Raw genomic sequence first — 20,307 nt, 5'->3', positions numbered from 1 at the left:
CACTGTTCTGCCATTTATCTACGGCAGGATATCTTAGTAGTTGGCTGTATTATCAACTGTGGCATATGTTTCATATAATTGTCTGCTCTTAGATTACTTCATTATTCTAACACGAGGTCCCCTCCTTGTTCCGCCAGGCCTTGCTCTCGATGGAGGATGAAACTGACAATACGGACGACAGTGTCTTCTACCAAGTGCAGTCCTTGTTTGGCCATTTGATGGAGAGCAAACTGCAGTACTACGTCCCTGAGAACTTTTGGAAGGTGATTTCCACATATAGTCTGTGAATGGGATAGAAAACTAGTTATGAATTATCAGCTGGATAGATGATAACTTATTGATCATAGGGAGTACAACTGGAGGGAATGACGCACTCTATGCCATTCTATTCATTCTCTATGGGGCCGCTGGAAAAATCCAAGCACTGCAATCGGCAGCCCCATAGAAAATGCAGCAGTCAAGCGTGGGCACTGCTGCACTTTTGAGGTTAAAAAGTCCCCGTTCTTCCAATCAGTGCAGTGATCGGACCACAACAAATCTCCAACTTGACACTTCTCCTGTGGATAATTGATCACTTGTTTACACTGGAGAACACCTAAAAATCAGACTGAGAGCAGCAAAATTTGCTGCTTTTTACGGTAAATGTGAATCAAGTTACACAAAATAATTACAAGCCAGAGGTGGTAATTTTTGCAAAAAACATGCCGCTCACTTCTGCATCGGGAAACAGTGAGGTCAAATAACCACAAATGGTTATTGTGGGCGCGGGAGATAAATGTGAGTTACAGAAAAGCTGGAGGATAGCAAGATGCATTTCTATAGCTTCTGGTAGTATTCTCATAGCTGACGCGTTTTATTGCACATTTGTGACTCACCATTCTCGATCTTTAGATTTTCAAGATGTGGAACAAAGAGTTGTACGTTCGTGAGCAGCAGGACGCCTACGAATTCTTCACCAGCCTCATAGATCAAATGGATGAATATCTAAAGGTACTCATGCTTTTTATTAAAATTTGTCCCCGTTCTCCCACCAGTTCTACTTTATTTTATTATTACTGACTTGCTTCCATATAGCAGCATTGAAAGCGTACAAAGTTCAGCCCAGGCAGGCAACAATGTTGGAAGTCTTCTCAAGAAGACGAGACGAATCCTATAATTGACTTCATATCAAGATAAGATTATATTCACTTCAGCTTTCTGATTTTTCTTCCACTTTCAGAAAATGGGACGTGAACAATTATTTAAGAACACCTTCCAAGGAATCTACTCTGACCAAAAGATCTGCAAGGATTGTCCGCACAGGTGAGCGCTGGGAATATACGCTGCGGGTAACATATCCATCTACCTGTATTGTTTATCGCTGAACAATTCTGCAACATTCCCATTGTGCGTTGTTCTCACCTAGATACGTGTGTTTTGCAGATATGAGCGAGAGGAAGCATTTATGGCTTTGAATTTAGGGGTAACTTCCTGCCAGAGCCTTGAAATTTCCCTAGATCAGTTTGTGAGAGGAGAGGTTCTCGAGGGGAGCAATGCATATTACTGTGAGAAGTGCAAAGAAAAGGTGAGTGCTCAGATGATAAGTAATATGTTGATATGAAATTAATCTGTGCTAATCCTGAATTATACTTCAGAGCTGCATTCACTATTCTGCTCTTTGAGGCACTGTGTACAAATATTTTATGATTTCAAGGTATCATTTAAAGTGAAAAATATGTCCAATTTTAACCATTTTGCTGTCTTAAATTTTTTTCTTTGTTTTCAGAGGACGACGGTGAAGAGAACGTGCATCAAATCGTTGCCCAGTGTCCTCGTCATTCATTTGATGAGATTTGGATTTGACTGGGAGAGTGGACGCTCCATTAAATATGATGAGCAAATCAAGGTTCGACACAGAACAGGCTGCACAAATGCACTGGATGTAGTTGCAGCATTCAGGCACTGACTTTGCTCTTCTTCATTTTGCTTTCTTTGCCTTTCTTAGTTTCCTTGGATTCTGAATATGGAGCCATACACTGTGTCCGGGATGGCCCGTCAGGACTCCTCCTCAGAGGTGGGAGACAACGGAAGGCACCCAGACCCCAGCGGAGGCTCTCCACGAAAGAAAGTAGCCCCCACGGAAAATTACGAGTTGGTTGGTGTGATTGTGCACAGTGGTCAGGCTCATGCCGGTCACTATTACTCCTTTATTAAAGATCGCAGGTAAATCCATTCAGGGCTCGTGAAACGACCAGGAAAAAACTGCGGCATCAGCGTCTCATCGCTTTTTGTGTCCTGCCACAGGAGCTGTGGAAAAAGCAAATGGTTCAAGTTCAATGACACGGTGGTGGAGGAATTTGATCTCAACGATGAGACCATAGAGTACGAATGCTTTGGTGGAGAGTACAGACCCAAAGTGTATGATCAGTGTAAGTTGCTGGTCCCCTAATGTGCGCTAGGTAACGGTATACCGGGCATACGGTTTACTTGCGTTTTTCTTTTTCTGCACAGCCAACCCTTACCCAGATGTGCGCCGGCGCTACTGGAACGCCTACATGCTTTTCTACCAACGCGTTTCAGACCAGAACTCTCCAGTTTTACCAAAGAAGAGCCGAGTCAGCGTTGTGCGCCAAGAGGCCGAGGATCTCACTCTGTGAGTAGTTACCCTCCGCAGATAGATATTATTAAGAGCTCACGACTCTCGTGATGCAGATTTTGATGCCTTTGTTTGAGCCAAAGCCAGCATGAAAAAGTAGAATACATCATTCCTCATTATGTCCAATCCTGGCTTTGGGTCATCAGAAACTACATGTGTGATTCCACCTGAAGGAAAGGTTCACATGACCTTATTGTAACACCATTCACAAGTCTCTGAAGTAACAGCATCCGCAGAATATGTGATACAGTTAATTGAGGTTTTGAGACCCACAGCCGACCCGAATAATATAGACTATTAAATATGGCTGTGATATGGTCACATGAACCCGCCCAAAAGGATTTTGAGTGTTTGTTATTTATGGATAAAGTTGGTTTAATATGTGGCTGATGTCCATCTTTCCAGGTCTGCACCATCATCTCCTGACGTTTCACCCCAGTCCTCTCCTCGGCCACATCGGACCAATGACCGCCTCTCTATATTAACCAAGCTGGTGAGAAAGGGGGAGAAGAAAGGTCTATTTGTGGAGAAGATGCCACTTCGGATATACCAGGTAAGGCGCCGCTTTCCGGCCAGATACAATGTTTTTTCTAGATGCAGTAAGTAATGAGAGCAGAGATGTAAAGCGATTAAAAAAAACTGTCGGATCTGTCCTCTAAAAGAGTCTTTGGAGGGGGTAATATTTGAGAGTCTTTGACACTTGCAGAATATGTCCATTAGGCAGGGGGGACGTGGCTTTTGTAGCTCCATATGGTACATGTGATATTTACCTATGTGTGCCCTGGTTATAGTTACTGCATTACATTTACAGATGGTGAGAGATGAAAATCTAAAGTTTATGAAGAATCGGGATGTTTACAACAGCGACTATTTCAGTTTTGTGCTCTCTCTGGCATCTGTGAATGCAGTAAGTACTATATGATATGTTTTTTACCAGGACCTGTGATTGCACAGTTTCACCAGTTTCTCTGTCCCTCCAGACAAAGCTCAAGCATCCGAACTACCCCTCAATGGCCAAGGTCGGAGCACAGCTCGCCATCCATTTCCTCTTTCACACCTACCTACGGACTAAACGGAAACTTAGGTAAGGAATGACACCCATCTGTGGTCAATGGGATCACACTAGTTAAAAAAAAATTCCATTCACTGACAGCATGCATTTTAGCAAGATTTTTAGTAAGAAAACCATTCATTTACGTTTCCCGTCATATGGTTCTAAATGGTATTCACACATCCGTTGTTTGTACCGTGCATTATCTCGTGTGTTCTGGTTGCAGGGTCGACACAGAGGAATGGATTGCGACCATCGAGGCCTTAGTTTCAAAGAGCTGTGAAGCCTGTCAGTGGCTTGTGGAATATTTTGTTGGATCAGAAGGCAGAGAACTTGTCAAGTAGGTCTAACGTGATTATTTTTTTTTACCATCATGATGGATCTTTGTTCTTTCTCTTTAAGAGCTCCAAATCCATTGCAGAGAATAAGAAATAAGTTTGCTTTCCTGACCACCACTAGGTGGCGCTTACTGTAGTCCAATGTATATACCGTTTATAGTGAGCTCCCCCTAGTGGAGTCTTCATGTTCAGTGCTGGTATACATGGATGTAATCGTTTCTGTACCTCTGATAGCCACTTTGTTTTCCTTAACAGGGTATTTCTCCTGGAATGCTGTGTCCGAGAGGTCAGATGCGCCGTGGCCACTATTCTAGAAAAGACACTAGATGGAGCTTTACTTCACAGAGACAAGGTAATGGGAGTTGTAATATGCGCTATGGGGTGGGGGGGACATTAAACATCGTCCACATGTCTGTTCGTGGTGCTGCAGGTTAATGGAGTCCACCTGCTGATTGAGATGCTGCTCGGTCTGCTGGACAAGGATGTACCAGAGAACTGCAAGAACTGCGCTCAGTACTTCATCCTCTTCAACAACTTTGTGCTAAAGGTAATTTGTAAAAGTAATTGCACCACCAGGTCCGTAATGAGGCACGCTGGCACTTACAAGAAGTAAATCACTAGTTTACAGTTTAGCCAAATGGCAGAACAGTAAGTAAATCAAGCCCTGACCCGTATTTTAAGAGAAATACGGTCAAATAATTTTTATCGTTTGTGTTGATTATTTCACACTGAAAGTTAGTCTCAGAACCGGCATTTCCAGGAGTGTTATCTACGACTGAACTCAGGGGGTCTGATTGAAATTAAAATACCGGTCCTGGACCTCCCTCCTCTTGTAAATCTGTGCATGCTATAACAGTGTATAATTCTTCATTCTCTCACATTCAGCAAGGAGTGCGAGCTGTGGAGCTTTTACTGAAATACTCTGCGCTGCGATATTTCGTCAACTTCCTGCTTGGCCCCAATCGTAAAAACAACCAGGTATCCAGACGTTGTGTTTCTTTATACCGTACATTTACTTATTACCCCGTGTGTGTACAGCGTCCTATAATGGCTCATTGTTCTGTCACTGTGCTCTTTCTGATATAAAACTCTCATGTATTGCCAGAATCGCCGCTGGAGCCCAGCACAGGCTCGCGAGTTTGGCTTCTTGCACAATACAATTGCACTTCTGGTTCTACATTCTGACATTTCTCCACATCAGACCGTAGGTAAGAACTTTATTATTGTAATCTACATGAACAGATAAGTCACAATTCACATCTTATACTGATCCTGAGTTACATCCTTTATTATACTCCAGAGCTGCACTCACTTTTCTGCTGGTGCAGTCACTGTGTACATACATTACATTACTGATCCTGTACTGATCCTTAATTACATCCTGTATTATACTCCAGAGCTGCACTCACTTTTCTGCTGGTGCAGTCACTGTGTACATACGTTACATTACTGACCCTTAGTTACATCCTGTATTATACTCCAGAGCTGCACTCACTATTCTGCTGGTGCAGTCACTGTGCACATACATTACATTACTGAACATGAGTTACATCCTGTATTATACCCCAGAGCTGCACTCACTATTCTGCTGGTGCAGTCACTGTGTACATACATTACATTACTGATCCTGTGAGCAGAAAAATGTTTGTGGATAAAACACCACCAGGCGTATAAATCACAAACCAATATTTATTGATGTAAAATACAGCAAAATATTACATCAGAACTGCAAGGTGCCACAAAATCAGAGACCCGTTATCTCCATAAGACAGCCATAAAAAATGCTAAATTGAACATAGCCACATAATTTTCAAATATACTTCTTTTGTGCAAAGTGAGTGTAGAGCCATAAGCATGCAGTATCTAGTCAAAAGCACTTAACATGAAAGGACTGAAATTAAACAATCTATCATAAAGTGCATCAGTGCAAAAAACATTATTTCATTGCCTCCTATGAAAGCTGCTAGCCTGCTGTTGAACTCCCATGTGAACCGCTAAGTCAATAATGAGTAATACTTACAAAAATAGGCAATAATGGAGTAAAACGCTGTCCCTGCCGCCCCAACGCACGTTTCGTTAAGACTTCCTGAGGAATTTAAGGTGGTGCGTCATATAATCTGAAAAATACGGTATGTATAAGTAATGAATGTGATCTTGTACGACAGCTCCGGGGGTGTCCAGGCTGCAGCTTTTGGGGGGCAGGCTCTGTGCTCTGCTGCCGCTGCATTCAGAGGTGGAAATGTTGATGTTCATGCAGGATGGGAAGGCGTACTTGCTGGAGGTATGCTGCTACCTGTACGATTGTTTGGGGGTTGGGGTGGGGGTCTGATTTTGGATTCTCTCCTCAATGGCTGCCTGCACTTCCAGGTGATGTTTGCACTGCGGGAGCTGCCCGGGTCCCTGTCGGTCCTAATGGAGATGCTGGTTTATTGCTGTTACTGTAACGAGAGATTCTCCCTGACTGCTCTCAACTTCATTAAGGTGAGTGATGCTGCCACAGTCTCGCCGGACCACGACACAGGAGTATGGTGACCGGTTACTGGAGGTTTCAAGTATGGGAATATCCTTGGCAGCAAATCCAGGTTGGGATATGTTCTCCTGCAGACGCCATGCTTCCATTACCTCCATGCATGGTGTCTGCCATTTCTTTATGAAACCTGCAGCATATGAAGACGTCTCATGCGTCGCTGTCAGCATTAATACAGAAGATGCATTTTTTTTTTCCTTGGCACATAGATACCTTCTGAATATGCTTATCACATTTTTTTTCACAGAATCAGCTGGAATCTGCGCCCCCGCATGAGCTGAAGAACATGTTCACTCTCCTCCATGATATACTGGTAGGTGAAACAAGTTCTTGGAGGGCTTCACAGTTTTTCTTCCCTTTATGGTTTCTCATGTAAATTTCCTTATCTCCTTAAGGTGATTGAAGATCCCATTCAGCTGCAGAGGCTGAAGTTTGCATTTGAGTCTGATGGATTGCTGGGTGAGTCCAGGTGGTCAGCGTCTTGCCACCTCTCCCTTGGATCCCCTTCCCTTCTCCACACTAGGTTTCTGTGTGTATGAGCATAAGCATCCAAAAAAATCTGGTTGTATTTTAATTGCATCCCAGGATATAAGGATTTTCAGACCATGAAGCATCAGATTTGAGAATCCTTCAACTCTGACATGGGGTTCATTTACTTATCTCTCCATTTCTTTTGTTTCCTTAGCATTAATGCATCATAGCAATCACATAGACAGCAGCCGCTGCTACCAGTGTGTCAAGTTCCTCGTTACCCTGGCCCAGAAGTAAGTCTGAGATGTCTGTATGGATTGTAAATCACGATGAGTAGTTCATGGCCTCTGAACGGGAGTCCTGCAAACCACCTCCTACCTATGGTAATCCCCGACACCTCTTCTGATTTAGTCGGCCTGGCGAAACGTCACTGCTACAGTGTGGCAGATGCGTGATGTCGTGCAGGGACTACTAATCAGCCGGGGATGCCAGCGGGTAGCAGGAGGATCGTAGGAATCTATGACCTAACGCAAATCGGTTCCCTAATTGTAAGCTCTTTGGGTGACCACCTGATTGTGTTTCTGCTTCAGACGTGAACTTTTTGACTATAAAAGATTAATGTAACTTAATACTGAATAAAGGTTGCCGTTTGGTGACAGGTGCGCTGCCGCTAAAGAATATTTTAAGGACAACTCTCAGCACTGGAGCTGGGCCGTGCAGTGGTTGCAGAAGAAGGTGAGTCCTGATCTTCAGCCCTCCTGTGCCGTAGCTGTCACTCACTCTAAAAACATCATATAGTTGTAGTCTGGATAATTTAGCTGCACTATCAGGAGAGCAGAGATTATTGCTGCTTTAGTTTATTTTTTTATAGACCGAATTTATGGTTTAACAAAACTATCATCTGTGTGATCAGTATGAAGTCAGGACATTTTTTATTTGCCCCTGGATATGAAAAAAAATAAATACTGTTCCTCACTGACAGCAAGTGGAGATCTTGAGTGTGCTGCATTGTTAAAGCAGCAAGGCCTTGATAATTAACTGACATTTTTCCCTACAGTCTTGATGAAAAGTCGATTCGAACTAAGGTGCATTAGGAGACAGAGCCAAAAGTCATAAAATTCCACAAAAATGTTGTAACATTTCAAACAGTTTTACACCAGAGAATTCTGCCGAAAACTGTTTTAATGTATCCGCCCCAAGTCTCCTAGAAAGTTGCAGAACTTTTTATTATACTATGAAAACTTTTTGTAGCTTTAGTCTTTATTACCCTGCGGTGATGTTCTCTCCTGTCAGATGTCTGAGCACTGCTGGGCGCCGCAGAGCAACGTGTCTAACGAGACGTCAACCGCCAAAACCTTCCAGCGGACCATCTCTGCACAGGTAGGGGACCGAGATGTGGGCAGATTGGGTCACACGGTGTGTGTGTGTGTGTGTGTATATATATATATATATATATATATATATATATATATATATATATATATATATGTGTGTATATACACATACATACACATCTATATGTCTAATATATGTACAATATCGCCACTGACTGCGGTCTCTGTGCAGGACACCTTAGCCTACGCCACCGCCCTGCTGAACGAGAAGGACCAGTCTGGAAGCAGCAATGGTTCGGAGAGCAGTCCAGCCAATGAGAATGGAGAGCGGAGCATGCAGCAGGTGTGGCACCCGTATCACACTCTGTGATGGGGCGGATATGTGGATGATAGGAGTAGTTCCTTCCAAACCTGCCATTGTTCTTCGTGTGCAGGAACATGCATCTTTGGCATCGCAACAATCATATACTGATGTAAAGCATGTTGTCAGGTCATTTTTACTGCACAATGAACATCATAAAAATGTAACAAAGAAATTGGTGGACTTGCAAATTATTTTTTCACTGAATTTGGAATCTGGAATAAAAAAAAAATTAGAAAAATTGGCTGCAGCGGGAAGGAGTTTAGGGGGTCAGTGTTTTTTTTGCACTGAGTAGGATGGAGGTACAGTTACTAATTCTTGGTTTTGTGACCTCACTACATCCATGATCCGTGTCAACAAATGCCCCGTTAGTGCCTTCCTACAGGGGCAGTTTCCAAAGCCTGATGCTTTTTTTAAATTTATATATTTAGGGCCCCGACTCTCCGATGATCCTTGGAGACACAAAAAGTGACCTTGAGGACGTCGATCCTTGAATCCCCAGGTACAAAGAGACGAGTAGGCGCTCGCCACGCTGTGAAGACAATAACGCACTTTGAAGACCACACTAGTCTCATCTCGACTTTTGATACGGAGTCCGCGGCTTCGTGTATCCTACAGGTCACCAAGAGACCGGACAGCAACGCTCACCGCCAAGGTCATTTGTGGAACTTGTTGCATCAAGGAGAACTTTAATCGTATCGCTGCATAAACAACGGATACAAAGTATTTTTCTCAGAATTTTATTGAAAAAAAAAAAACCTGAAAAACCGGCAAGTGGCTGAATTTTTTTTTTTTTAAAGTTCGTGAGCATTAAAGGAGTGAATGTACAATTGTTGCTTTTTCTGTAATGCTGCGGAGGTTTTTTTTTTTTCCTTTTCAGTTTTATACAAAGTGTAACAAAAAGAAAAAAAAAACTGAAGTCCTGTCCGGCAACTTTTTAATCTTTCAATAATAGGAATATTAAAATGATGTATAAATACGTGGAAGAGACTTGTAAACATTTAGTTTGGATCCGATCTTTTAAAGAAAAGTAAAAGAAAAAAGCAATGCTTTATATTAAACGTCTCCCATAATTTATAGTGTGCCATAGGAATCAATGCACAGCCGATCGTCTCGTGTTACAGACTTACCGGGTTCATTTTAAGTGTATGACTCTTGCCATAAATCTGTATTATTTTTTTTTTTACCTGGTGTAAATGCCGCTGTTTTTCTGAATCTGCCAATGTATTTCTCTCTGCTCCTCTCCATTCCTGAGATATGGCCTCCTCTATATGTGGCCCCTTTTTCTGGTATATTTATAGAGCGGAAAGAAGGGGCCATATTTCACGAACAGAGAGGCACAGAAAGAAAATAAAAACATCACCGGATTCAAGAAAACCACGGCATTTACTCCAGGATTTTTTTTTTTTTTTAAATCCACATTTACGGCAAACGACCAATTCTCTTTAGAGTGGAGCTGACGCCTTATTCACAGTGGACTTAGCCTATCAGAGCTTATGGGAGGTGGTATGGGACAAAAATTAGTTAAAAGGGCAATTCTGGAGAACTAACATCTTCTTATATGTTGGAGTTGAATCTCATCTGGATAGTCCAAGAGTTTGTATCACCCCGAAGGGACCGTCTGTAGAGACCTCAACCCAAATTGCTGGTTTCTGCCATCTAGACATGTCCGTTACTAGAACTCTCGATGTAATATTCGGATATTTTCCCTTTGAGAGATGGATTGGGACTTGCTGGCTGCAATGGCACATTTGCCGGTGCTGTAGCCGCCTGATTATTACAGACCGAGCCCAATATTTATTACTCCACGAGGCGCGGGGTCGATTCTGCATCATCCCAATCATCTGTGCTCGCTGCATAAGTTACTCCCTTAGGTCTAGGGCCGAGGAACACTTTTGTGATTTTGGATAGTATGTGTCCTGTAATAAACATGATTTCTGTAATTTTTTACATTTTTTTGTACATATCCGCCAAAATGTTATGAATTTTTTTTTTCTAATTTTCCCTTCTCGATCAAGGTAACATTACGGTGAGTTGTGCTTTGTATCATATCGCCGACCTGTATGTCGCCATGTGACGTATACAAGAGCCTCATTGTGCACAGCCATTCGGAAACTTAACGCGTTTTGTCGACACATTGGGCCTGTTTTTAAGAACAGATTTTTTTTTTTCCCCTTGGGAATCAAAATATATAAAAGTCATGTCCCCTCCTCGACCTGCAGAGATGATTTGCATTTAATAGTCTGTGCTTTCTGCACCCCACTCCTCCTCTGGGACATGGGAGCTGGATTAGCTTCATGAATACCAATTACTCTGTCGCCTCATTGGGGGACACAGAACCATGGGTGTTATACTGCTGTCCACTAGGAGGCAACAGTAAAAAGTCGTGCTGCCCCTTTAAGTTTTTGCATATTACATTGTTATATACCATGATGCAAGGCTCTTGGATCTATAGTTCTTCTGCTTTCATCAATTTACTCCTCAAATTTTCCCCCACTATGCAATTTGGGAGGGGGGGAGGGTGCTGTTTTTCGGTGACCTGCACAGGACTCTGGTGTCTGTAACACAGGACGATTTCGCTATTTCTGCCTTTTTCATTATAACTGGAATTTGTCTGAACCCCGACAATATCATTGTGCAAAGGGAACTCTGGGGTTTAGGAGCGTCTGATGTGAGCGGGGGTCAGGCTGAAGAGTTTTCTCTGTTTTGTGCCAATTGATTTTTATTCATTGTGTTGTATATATTATTTTTTTGATTTGTTGCACTGATCTGTTTTAATTTTTAGGTCTTTTTTTTTTCCCCCCCAATAAATGCACCGTATTCTACAAACGCCTCCTTCCTCGCCCGCTCATCTTGGTTTATAGTCCTGTCCCTGATCTCTAGCTACCATTGTTTTTCAAGGTAATAATACATCATCAGGGTGTTTTTGTTTTGTTATATATTTAATAGTTTAAAACAAGCAAAAAACACAGCCTTAATGCTGTGGGTGCAATAAGTCTGCTAGCAACCAGCTGAAAAAGCAATAATCCAGGGGAACAGGTGGCCTTTACAGCTCCACATTTGAAGCCTTTGTCAGTTTTTTATATATTTAATTTTTTCAATTTTCATTATCCGTATAAAAAAAACCCCCACAAAAATACAAATGGAAAATATCAGTATTGCGAGGACAAGAAGAATAAAGATTAATTTTTACAAAGGTAATTGGCGATCTATGTGGCCAGTGGAGATTTTTGGCTTGGTGCACATTAGATACAGGGAGCCTGTCCTGGCGTATGCATTCCCATAGGAAAATGTGGACTATTGGCGTCATGCAGACCTGTGACTGCATCTCAACCAAAAAAATTGAGCCAGAGCACATGTTGTGTAAGTGCAATGCATAGGTGTGCATTCACACTTGGTCATTTAACAAGCAGAACCTAAAGCCCCCGTCACACACAGCAATCTCGCTAGCGAGATCGATGCTGAGTCACACGTTTTGTGATGCAACAGCGATCTCACCAGCGAGATCGCTGATCGCTGTTGAAATGGCTGGACATTTTTGGGGTCGCTGGTCAGCACGCATCGCTGCATGTGACAGGCGGGAGACCAGCGAGCAGGAGCTGATAACTAAGGTAAACGCAGGGTTTTTAAGCACCGTGTGGTGCTTAGAAACCCGATGTGTACCTTAGTTACCAGCTTCCTGCATCACCGCGCTGGTAACTAAGATACACTGTGGGTGACTAAGCGACGTGCGTCGCTTGTTACCCGTGTGTCGTTGGTCCTGATCGCTGGTGAAGCTGCCTGTTTGACAGCTCACCAGCGATCACATAGCGACACACCATCGATCCTGACAAGGTAATATCGTTGTCGGGATCGCTGGTGAGTCGCTATGTGTGACGGGGCCCTAATAAAAACAAAATGAGCAAATACCCTGTAATAGGTAAATAGTAAAAGTAAATCACATTGAGTACTTGGTTAACTTTTTTTTTATCTAAAAAACATAAAAGCCATCCCATCGCAACTGGGACAGTAAAAAAAAAAATAAATCTGATTGCACTCTGACAAATATTATTCAATGGTTACATCTCATCTGTGATTTTTTTTTCTTAGCTGAAATCATATTGAAAAAAAAATATGTATCACAGCATGCTGCGATTGTCCTCATATCTTGGACAAGGCTCACCAATGCAAGTCGATGGGTGCGAGCAAAAAAAAAAAAAAATTTGCATGGCATACGGACTATTCGAGTTCTGTCCAATTTTTACACACCGATGCTCTTTGAAAAGCCGGCAATTCAGCAGCCACTTACAGTAAACTCACAGCAGGACTCGACAGGATGGAATTAATGGATTGCATACAGTATAAACGCAGAATAGATATATAGATGTCAGTCACATATACAACTAGTACAGTATGTGCAGCTTACTGTACATGTATTTAATGAAAAGATTTTTCTAAAAAAAAAAAATATGGTGTGCTCTCCCATGTAATTTTCTTAACCAGCAGAGGGAAAGCCGACCCTGGGGGCAAATGTTTATAGCCTGGGAAAGGGGGTAATACCCATGGAGCTTTCCAGGCTATTAATATCAGCTCACAGCTGTATACTTTACCAGTAAAGGCTATTAAAATGGGGGACCCTCCAAAAAAAATTGTGTAGCAAAGGCTAGGCAGACCGCTGCAGGGTGATAAACCCCTTAACTCCCGGAGTATTTTTTCGTTTTTCACTCCCCTTCTTTCCAGACCCATAACTTTATTTACTCTGTCGCCTATTTGGGGGACACAGAACCTTGGGTGTTATGCTGCTGTCCACTAGGAGGCGACACTATGCATAATCTGAAAAAGATTAACTTTGGCTCCTCCTCTGCAGTATACACCCCTGGACGGCGTCGGCCTTCTCCAGTTTTTGCTTAGTGTCGCAAGGAGGCACACCTTTTTTCTTCCGTTTTTTTCACGGAAATACAGATGAAGAAAAGTGGGTCTCCAGCGAGACTCCCGGCATGGCTCCCTCCTCGGTCCCCTATTAGGGGTACCCGGTTGAGGTCGAGGTGGTTTTTCCCCATGTCGCTCCCTCCCCAGTCACTCGGGTCCTGGTTCGAGGTCGAGACCCCCCTCCTTCCCCAACCCCTTTAAGGGGTCTGGGTTGAGGCGAGGATGAAGACCCCCTGACGGTGACAGACGCACCCTCCCTAATCCCCCGCAGGGGGTATTAGGTTGAGACGCCTCAGGTAGGGTCGGAGATCAGGCAGCATTCCGCAGCTTCCAGGGACCCCAGGCCGGCTGAGGGATCCTGTGGGGGCCGGGGGAGGGTGCGGACTGGATGGCACAGCAGAGACAGGGCTTTTTCTGCGCCCCTGTCTCTGCAGCAGCAGCGGCTCCATAGCGCTTCAGGGGCCCCACATACAGAAACCGCTACCCCTGCTACCCCCACCGCTATCCAGTCGACCATTCTGGGGGGTCTGGTACAAATCCGCCCCCCCCGGACTACCGCGCCGCTCTGGAGCCCTCCTGGGCATCAGGCTTCTAATTTAGGCCGCGGCTTCGGCCTAGCTGAAGCCGCCGCCTTTTCCCCGCCCCCCGGATGACCAAAATGACACGCTGGAGTGTTATAGAAGGGGCGGATTGAGGCAGAAAGGGCGCGTTTTTACACAGCACAGCGCGCCCTTTTCAGCTCTCCGCCCCCTCCTCCCTCTCCTCAGAGCCCCGGTGGCCATTTTTTCTGGATGAGATCCAGGAGAGGAGCATCACAGCGGTCTCCGGGGGGCACAGAACTTGGATCTGTCGGCGCTGGACCTAGGGGCACACCGGTGGGGTAAGCTCACAGCTGGGTTCTCATTACTCAGCTGTGAATCTATACTTCCTATAAGGCTTTCTGTGGGTTCCCTCTGCGTAGCCACCCCTGTACGATCCCTGATAGGCAGCCTCTGTGCACTATGCCGGGCTCAAGGAAGAGAACCAGGCAGGAATGTTTCTATGCATTCTGTACAGCCTGCAAAGCCAAGCTCCCGAGTGGCAGCACGTATCCGCACTGCCGGGACTGCATCCAGAACTCTGGGTCAGAACCCCAGGGAGTCCCTACTGACGCTTCAGTGTCACAGGCCACGCCGGAATGGGCAACTCGGATGTCTCAGTCTATGTCACAGTCCATAGACAACCTAACTGCTACATTACTGCAAGCTCTGCAGAGTCGGACCCCGGCTATGGACGGTACACAGCAAACGGTCAGCTTGTCTCAGGAACATGCTGCTTCCGACTCTCACAGACGTAAGCGGACCCACAGGTCTCGATCACCTAAGTCGCACTATAGCACAAGGTCGTCCCCCTCTAGGGAGAGACAGCGTCATTCCAGGTCTCCTAGGCAGTCCCCTGCCACAGACAGTGCAATTTACCACAGGGATCCCCCACCACAGAAGACCCCCGCCCCAGGTCGCCCTCCAGGGATCACCTTAGCGAGGCACAGGATTCGGAGGGCATCTGTGACTCCGACTCAGATAATGAAACGGTCAGGTCCGTGGTACCTTCTCCCCCTAGCAATACAGCGCTAGTTGAGGACATAATTTCTGCCATTCATCGGGTGCTAAAAATTCCAGAGTCGCCCCCAGAAGTCCCAGAACATAGGATTTGCTTCGAAAGTGTTCAAAAACCACCTAAGGTCTTCCCTAATCACGATGAGTTTGAGAAAATACCAAACAGTTTGCGCAGCCTGACAAAAAATTCGCTAATCACAAATATTTGGAAGCGAAGTACCCCTTCCCACAGAAAGACACCAAACAATGGACAGATCCACCTGAAGTGGACCCTCCGGTTTCTAGGCTAGCAGCGCAGACTTTACTCTCTCTGCCGGATAGCTCAACCCTCAGGGACGCAGCAGACCGGCAAGTAGAACGCATGGCTCGTTCTATTTTCGAAGCGGCAGGCGCCTCTCTGGGCCCTGCATTTGCTTCAGTTTGGGCAGCCAAGGCCATCCTGGCTTGGGCCAAAAAACTACAGGAGGGTCTTCAGGCTTCAAATCCTGAACTCTCGGACCAAGCGGTCCAGATGGCAGTGGTAGCAGATGACATGATTCATGCAGCCCTGGATTCCGCCAGAGGTGTAGCGGGAATAGCATCTAACGCCATCACGATCCGACGCATCCTCTGGCTGCGAGAATGGAAAGCGGATGCGGCCTCAAAGAAGTCCCTCACGCGACTTCCGTATTTTACTGGAAGACTTTTCGGCGAAAAGTTGGACACCATGATAGCCAATGCCACTGGGGGTAAGAGTACCTCTCTCCCTCAACTAAAACCGAAACGCACGTTTAAAAGAAGAAACCAGACGCGATTCCGATCCTTTCGGAATTCCTCAGGCTGGTCCGTTTCGCGCCCAGTGCAAAACCGCAACCGTTCTCCACGCAGAGACAACCCACGGACGCAACAGCGACCGGACAGGGCTTGGCAGTCGAAAGCAGGCCAAGCGAAACCCAAGGGAGGTAAACCTCAGAACTTCACTTCATCATGACTCGAGACCTCCGGAAGACACCCCACCAGTAGGCGGCCGACTTTTACTCTTTCAGCAAGTCTGGCTGCCTATTACAGAAGACAGGTGGGTCAGGGAAATAGTGTCTTCCGGATACAAGATAGAGTTCACTTCCGTTCCACCGAACCGGTTCTTCCTTTCTCTTCCTCCAACACCACCAGAAAAGGCTCGTGTTTTCCACCAAGCGGTTTCCCCTCTCCTTCAATCAGGAGTTGTGGTGCCGGTTCCCGCAAACGAGAGATTCCGAGGATTCTACTCAAATTTGTTCGTAGTCCCCAAGAAAGGAGGCGGCGTCCGACCCATACTGGACCTAAAAGAGCTCAACAATTACGTACGGGTCCGTCATTTCCGCATGGAGTCCCTCCGGTCCATCATTGCATCCATGGAGCAGGGAGAATACCTCACCTCCATAGACATACAGGATGCGTATCTCCACATACCAATTGCTCCCGCCCACCAAAGGGTTCTCAGGTTCGCGGTCAACCAAAACCACTACCAGTTTGTCGCCCTTCCGTTCGGACTCGCCACGGCTCCAATAACGTTCACACCATGGACGTCCTGCACTCAAGAGGCATCCTAGTCGTCCCGTACCTGGACGACCTCCTCGTCAAGTCTCCCACTTTCAAAGACTGCGAGGTCAGTGTCTCAATCACTCTAGACACTCTGAGTCGCCTGGGATGGCTAGTCAACCTACAGAAATCGTCGACCATCCCAACTCGGACTCTAACATTCCTGGGAATGGTATTCGACACCGCCAGGGGCCTGGTGCTCCTTCCCAAGGACAAGACACTGGCCATCCGTCTGGGAGTTCGCACACTCCTTCGCAGTCCTCCTCGATCTCTCCGGTTTGCCATGAGAATCCTCGGCAGGATGGCAGCAGCAATAGAGGCAGTGCCATTTGCCCAGTTTCACCTCAGGGTCCTTCAACTAGCCATACTCAGATCTTGGGACAGGAACCCTCTCTCCCTCGACAGGGAGTTCAGGTTGACGTCATTAACCAGGAGGTCCCTGCATTGGTGGCTCAAACCAAACTCGCTTACACGAGGGAAGCCATTCCTCTCAGGACAATGGAAGATCCTGACTACCGATGCAAGCCTGACAGGCTGGGGGGCGGTACACCTACATCACAGGGCACAGGGCAAGTGGTCACCGAGGGAAGTGACATTGCCTATCAATGTTCTGGAAATCAGGGCCATTCTCTTGGCACTGAGAGCATTTCATCACTTGCTTGCAGCCTCGCACATACGGATACAGTCGGACAATGCCACGGCTGTGGCATACGTGAACCACCAAGGCGGGACCCGCAGCGCCCAGGCGATGAGAGAAGTGGCTCATATCCTCCGCTGGGCGGAAGACACAAGGTCGGTACTTTCTGCGGTACACATTCCGGGTGTAGAAAACTGGGAAGCCGACTTCCTCAGCAGGCAAGGAATGGACTCGGGGGAGTGGTCTCTCCATCCCGAGATTTTTTACCAGATCTGTCAACGCTGGGGAATCCCGGATGTGGACCTAATGGCATCCCATCTCAATACCAAGGTTCCCAATTTCATGGCCAGGACACACGACCCGCGGTCGCTCGGAGCGGATGCCCTGGTCCAGGACTGGTCCCAGTTCCGACTCCTGTACATTTTTCCACCCCTCCCCCTAATCGCCAGGGTCATGAGGAAGATCAAGCAAGAGGGAGTTCCGACCATCCTCATCGCGCCAGACTGGCCCAGACGTACTTGGTACGCCGACATCGTCCAACTTACGGCAGACGCCCCCTGGCGTCTACCCGACCATCACGACCTTCTGTCTCAAGGTCCGTTCTTCCACCAGAATTCAGGGGCTCTCAATTTGACGGCATGGCCCTTGAAACCTGGATTCTAACCCAGGCAGGTTTTTCACCGGCAGTCATTGCAACTATGATCAGGGCAAGGAAGCCTGCCTCCGTCAAGCTCTATTATCGTACCTGGAGAGCTTTCTTTTCTTGGTGCGAATCTCATGGACAAGTCCCACTCCCTTATTCCCTCCCGAAGGTACTAGGTTTTCTTCAATCGGGCCTAGATGCCAAGCTATCCTTAAGTTCGCTTAAGAGTCAGGTGTCGGCGCTTTCAGTCCTTTTTCAAAAGCGCATTGCTATTAAACCGCAAGTAAGGACTTTCATCCAGGGAGTTTCCCGATTGGTTCCTCCCTACAAACGTCCGCTGGATACGTGGGACCTCAATCTGGTCCTGACAGCATTGCAAGCTCCACCCTTCGAACCTCTTAGAGGAGTTCCACTCTCCATTCTGTCTCAGAAAGTGGTTTTTCTAGTGGCGATCGCCTCGTTACGCAGAGTGTCGGAATTGTCAGCACTTTCCTGCAGACGGCCTTTCCTAGCCTTTCACCAGGACAAGGTGGTTCTCCACACGGTACCATCCTTCCTTCCGAAGGTTGTGTCCAACTTTCACCTTAATGAAGAGATTTCACTGCCTTCCCTTTGCCCGGTTCCGGTTCATAGAGTGGAGAAGGCTCTGCATACGCTTGACCTCGTCAGAGTATTGCGGATTTACGTGTCCAGGACTGCACCTTTCCGGAAATCTGATTCCCTCTTCATTCTTCCGGAAGGTAGTCGCAAGGGGTTGCCGGCTTCCAAGGCTACCCTTGCCAGGTGGATCAGGTCCACCATACATGAGGCCTACCGACTTAACAGTTCCCCTCTTCCGGCCGGTATCACGGCACACTCTACACGGGCAGTAGGGGCCTCCTGGGCCATTCGGCATCAGGCTTCGGCACAAGTGTGCAAGGCGGCCACTTGGACTAGCCTACACACGTTTACGAAACACTACAGTGTTCATACCCAGTCCTCAGCGGATGCGAGCCTGGGTAGACTGGTTCTGCAGGCGGCAGTACCCCAAGTCTAGGGGACTGTCAGCACAATATTCGTCCACTGCTTCCCACCCAGGGACTGCTTTGGGACGTCCCAAGGTTCTGTGTCCCCCAATTAGGCGACAGAGTAAAGGAGATTTTTGTGTACTCACCGTAAAATCTCTTTCTCTTAGCCTTTAATTGGGGGACACAGCTCCCACCCTGTTGCCCTTACGGGCCGTTGTTTCCTGTTGAGTTCTCATATTGTTCTTTGAGCTCGTACATAGTAGCCTTCTTACAGGCATGGTTATGTTATTTGGTTACGTTCCTCCTTATGCTTTGGCACAAAACTGGAGAAGGCTGACGCCGTCCAGGGGTGTATACTGCAGAGGAGGAGCCAAAGTTAATCTTTTTCAGATTATGCATAGTGTCGCCTCCTAGTGGACAGCAGCATAACACCCAAGGTTCTGTGTCCCCCAATTAAAGGCTAAGAGAGATTTTACGGTGAGTACACAAAAATCTCCTTTTTCCGTCAATATGGCCACGTGAGGGCTTATTTTTTGCGGGACGAGTTGTACTTTTGAATGACACCATTGGTTTTACCATGTCGTGTACTACAAAACGGGAAAAAAATTCCAAGTGCGGTGAAATTGCAAAAAAAAAAGTGCAATCCCACACTTGTTTTTTGCTTGGCTTTTTTGCTAGGTTCACTAAATGCTAAGACCGACCTGCCTTAATGATTCACCAGGTCATTATGAGTTCATAGACACCAAACATCTCTAGGTTCTCTTATCTAAGTGGTGGAAAAAAAATTCCGCCATTTTCCGATACCTGTAGCGTCTCCATTTTTCATGATCTGGGGTTGGGTGAGAGCTTATTTTTTGCATGCCGAGCTGATGTTTTACTTTTTTGCAGATACGTTCTTTTGATCGCCCGTTATTGCATTTTAATGCAATGTTGAGGTGACCAAAGAAACGTAATTCTGGGGGTTTTATTTTTTTTTTCTCGCTACTCCATTTAGCGATCAGGTTAATCCTTTTTTTTTTTTAATTGATAGCTCGGGCGATTCTGAACGTGGCGATACCTAATATTTGTAGGTTTTATTCTTTTATTTTAATTTGGGGCGAAAGGGAGGTGATTTAAACTAAAGCATGCCATACTTGATTGGCTCTGTTACATATAGGCGATGCTCAGATTTATGAGACCTGTGGTTGTCAAGGCAACGTGTCAGTGACCCTCCCCCCCCATTTCCGGCTGGGCGCTGGAAGTA

The 20,307-nt window shown here is 46.0% G+C and overlaps 1 protein-coding gene across 1 annotated transcript in view; it reads left to right on the top strand.

The window, feature by feature from the left end:
• USP24 (ubiquitin specific peptidase 24) overlaps positions 1-11,549 on the top strand; it is a 114,802-nt gene extending 103,253 nt beyond the window's left edge. The window contains 25 exon segments of the mRNA XM_073544547.1: positions 138-263; positions 892-990; positions 1,220-1,302; positions 1,423-1,564; positions 1,766-1,885; positions 1,985-2,202; positions 2,284-2,408; positions 2,491-2,632; positions 3,041-3,188; positions 3,447-3,542; positions 3,616-3,719; positions 3,913-4,026; positions 4,280-4,376; positions 4,455-4,571; positions 4,910-5,002; positions 5,130-5,232; positions 6,190-6,305; positions 6,392-6,505; positions 6,799-6,864; positions 6,947-7,010; positions 7,237-7,315; positions 7,682-7,757; positions 8,316-8,402; positions 8,589-8,699; positions 9,149-11,549. Coding sequence (XP_073400648.1) covers positions 138-263; positions 892-990; positions 1,220-1,302; positions 1,423-1,564; positions 1,766-1,885; positions 1,985-2,202; positions 2,284-2,408; positions 2,491-2,632; positions 3,041-3,188; positions 3,447-3,542; positions 3,616-3,719; positions 3,913-4,026; positions 4,280-4,376; positions 4,455-4,571; positions 4,910-5,002; positions 5,130-5,232; positions 6,190-6,305; positions 6,392-6,505; positions 6,799-6,864; positions 6,947-7,010; positions 7,237-7,315; positions 7,682-7,757; positions 8,316-8,402; positions 8,589-8,699; positions 9,149-9,211 — 2,703 coding nt within the window. The 3' untranslated portion in view covers positions 9,212-11,549.
• The last annotated feature ends 8,758 nt before the right edge of the window (positions 11,550-20,307 follow it).

The sequence above is a fragment of the Dendrobates tinctorius genome, unplaced genomic scaffold, assembly GCF_039654945.1.
Source record: "Dendrobates tinctorius isolate UK_male_01 unplaced genomic scaffold, ASM3965494v1 ptg000138l, whole genome shotgun sequence".
NCBI classification, from domain to species: Eukaryota; Metazoa; Chordata; class Amphibia; order Anura; family Dendrobatidae; genus Dendrobates; species Dendrobates tinctorius.
This window is presented reverse-complemented; position numbering and strand designations above follow the sequence as displayed.